Here is a 3418-nt window from a genome sequence, read left to right as displayed (position 1 = left end):
AAGTGAAAAATTATCTTGTGCTTAAAACCCCTTTGTAATTGTTATTGATCATGAATCTCAAATGGTATTTGTATGTCTACTATTGGGGTTTTTTTAGTTACCTACTTTCTTTAGTTCTATGTTTTTCATCATTTTTGTACTTTCAGGTCAAAAGTACACAAAATCCTAAAAACCCCCATCATATGAGGGGGCTGCCCCTCTCAAATGCAGAGGAAGATTGCAGTTTGATTGCAATCTCTTCAACTATTGGAATGGTTGTCACTGCTCTTTAGGTGAACAAGGTCAATTTTGAAGGAGAATTCACAGTGACAAATTTGTTTACCAACAATTTTCTACTATACCGAGAAACAACTCCTCATCCCAAACTGAAACAACACCCTGAAGTTCTCTTCCTATCAGTTGTACTACCTTCCCATTCTGCATCGGTGAACCCCTCGAGCTTCACTCCATCTTGCTGAATATACATCAACCTATAATCAACTGTGCCTCAGAGATACCTCAAAACATGCTTTGCAGCTACCCAATACACACATTTAGGTTCCACCATAAACTGACTAAGTGAATTCACTGCAAAACAAATATCTAGCCTTGTGTTGACCAGCTCCATTAGAGAGCCTATCAACTATCTGTACAAAGTTGGCTCCACTGCCTTTGATTTAGAAGCATCAACCTTCTTCCAATTGGTCACAAGTGGCGTGGACACGGGCTTACAGTTTTCCATCCTAAATCGCTTCAAGATATCAATTGAATACTTCCCCTATCCAAGGAAGATTTCTCCCTCTTTGTGCCACAACTCAAATCCCAAAAAGTAGTGTATCAAACCCAAGTCCTTCATCTCGAACTCTCTTGTAAGATCTTGCTTACAATATGTTATGAGCTCTTCTGACCCTATAAGAAACAAGTCATCAACATATAAGACCAATATGAGAAGCTCACCCTTCACTTGAACATAGTACATATTTGGATCAACATCACTCTTGGTGAAGCTCACACTCTGCAAGTAACCATCAATATGTGCATACCACCCCCTGGGAGCCTTCTTGAGCCCATACAATGCTCTCTTCAACCTGGACACATGAGATTCCCTCCCATGCACGTCAAAACCCTATGGTTGTTCTATGTAAATATCTTCTTCAATTACTTCGTTGAGGAAGGTCATCTTCACATCCATCTGGTGAATCCTCCAACCCATCTATGCTGCTATAGAAATGATAGCCCTTATGGATGAGTACCTGGCTACCGGGGCAAAGGTCTCATCATAGTCGATCCCTTCCTTCTGAGAAAACCCCTTAGCCACAAATCTTTCTTTGAACTTTTCCACACTACCATCTACAAAATGCTTGATCTTATGCAACCATCTCAACCCTACCACTGACTTGTTTTTGGTTTGTGGCACTACCTCCCACACACTATTCTTCATGATAGAAGAATACTACTCCACCATGACATCCCTCCAAACCTGATGCTTGGATGCCTCCTAAAATCTAGAAGGCTCCACCTCAATCAGTTCACTCATGAGTGCCATATAATTAGAAAAATGTTTGGAAGGCTTTCTCTATCTGACTAGATCGTGAGGATCACCAACATACTCCTGAGCCTCTTTCAATGTTTGCTCATCCACCCTATTTCTCCTCATCCTTGTCATAGGAGTCTGAGATTGAGAAATCATCTGTTCTTCCTCTTGATCAACTTGCTCGGCCTACTTTCTCTACTCTCCAACTTGCCTAACTGAAGTCTGAGGAATCTGTGCAACATCAACCTTGGGTGTTTGCTCCTCCTCTTGAACCTTGATCAAGCTTCTAGACTTTTGAAGAGCTCTTTCCTCCTCAAACTTCACATCTCTACGAATAATTGTTTTCCTAAGGGAGGGAATGTAAACATGATAGCCCTTAGAAGTTTCACTGTACCCAACTAGGATACCCTTCTTTGCAATTGGTTCCAATTTCATTCTCTTGTCCATGGGAATATGGCAATACACAGGCACCCAAAGATACTAATGTGTGCCAAATCTGGTTTCTTCCTAGTGAACGCATCTTCTGGAGTCAATTTTCCCTACACTTTATGTGGGCTCCTATTCTGCAGATACACAGCTGTATTGTAAGCTTTTGCCCATAAAAACCAAGGTTCTTGATCATGAAGCATGGCCTTGGCTGCTCCAACTATAGCCCTTTTTTTCCGTTCAACAACCCCATTCTGCTGAGGGTTGTACAAAAATGTCAACTCTTTCTTGATACTTTCCTGAGCACAAATATATTTGAAAGCATTCGAGGTATACTTGCATCTATTGTCAAACCTCAGTATCTCGATCTTCCTCCTTGTCTGGTTCTCCACGAGAGCCTTAAACTTTTTGAACCTACTGAAGACTTCATCTTTATTCTTCATAAAATATATCCACGTATTCTTGGAGAAATCATCAATGAAGGTAACATAATACTCATACCCTTTTAAGGATGTTGTTGACATGGGCCCACATACATCTAAGTGTATGAGATCCAAAATCTCTTTAGATCTAGTGTCACTACTTGGAAAATTGGTCTTGGCATATTTCCCAAGAGCACAACCCTTGCACACCTCATTCTTTTCAACCTTCATATCAGGCAGCGCTATCACTATTTCCCTGAGCACATTAAGTACTCCATGGTGAAGATGACCCATCCTCCTGTCCTACAATTCTCCAAGCCCTCTGCAAATTCTTACCAATGCATGTGCTGGTTCAAACTGCAACCAAAACAAGCTGCCATGCCTGACTCCAATCACTTTTTCTACGTTGGTGTTCTTTGGATGGATATAGACTTTGCCCTCTTCAAAGGTCATGATGTAACCCTTGTCCTCCAAAGTAGAAACAAAGATTAAATTATTCATCATGAAATTGACATACAACAAGTCCTCCACCAATAGAGTTTTGCCAGACTCCCTTTGAAACCTGACTATGCCTACACCAATTGCTTGGTACTTGCGATTGTCCCCAAGCTCAATATAGAAATCTAGCTTTTTCTCCTCCAATTCGGTGAAATATTCTTTGACTCCCGTCATGTGGCAAGAAGGCCCACTATCAATATACCATACACTTTTAGCAATTGAACTTGAGAGACATGTAATGAGTGAAAAATCACTCAATCCGTGTTGCAAACTCATCCTCCTCTACTATAGCTGCAACTTGCTTCTTCTCCTTTCCCTTGTTTTTCTTATTCGAGCATTGACTAGCATAATGAACCATCTGATGGGAGCAAAAACATTTTATCTTACTCAGATATTTCTTCTTCCCATCCTTGGAATAAGACCCTTCAGTTTGCCCTTTATTGAATTTATGCTTGCCCTTTCTTGCAAGAGAAAGAATTTCTTCACCTTCAACCTTCTTTTTCTAACAAGCTCGATTAGGATTTTCACGGATCTCTTCCTAGACAAAAATCATCCCAAA

The 3418-nt window shown here is 40.6% G+C and overlaps 1 protein-coding gene across 1 annotated transcript; it reads right to left on the bottom strand.

Annotated features, from left to right (window-relative positions):
- Positions 1-2664: 2664 nt before the first annotated feature.
- LOC131027373 (uncharacterized) lies at positions 2665-3033 on the bottom strand. The gene has a single exon (XM_057957408.1). The coding sequence runs from the start codon at positions 3031-3033 to the stop codon at positions 2665-2667; it is 369 nt and encodes a 122-aa protein (XP_057813391.1).
- Positions 3034-3418: the final 385 nt, after the last annotated feature.

This window comes from Cryptomeria japonica, chromosome 1, assembly GCF_030272615.1.
Source record: "Cryptomeria japonica chromosome 1, Sugi_1.0, whole genome shotgun sequence".
In the NCBI taxonomy this organism is placed as follows: Eukaryota; Viridiplantae; Streptophyta; class Pinopsida; order Cupressales; family Cupressaceae; genus Cryptomeria; species Cryptomeria japonica.
Note: the sequence above shows the minus strand (reverse complement) of the source record. Positions and strands in the feature narration are given on the sequence as shown.

Excerpts from the sequence above, each read along its gene's own strand:
- LOC131027373 (XM_057957408.1), bottom strand. The coding sequence starts at position 3,033 with ATGACGGGAGTCAAAGAATATTTCACCGAATTGGAGGAGAAAAAGCTA.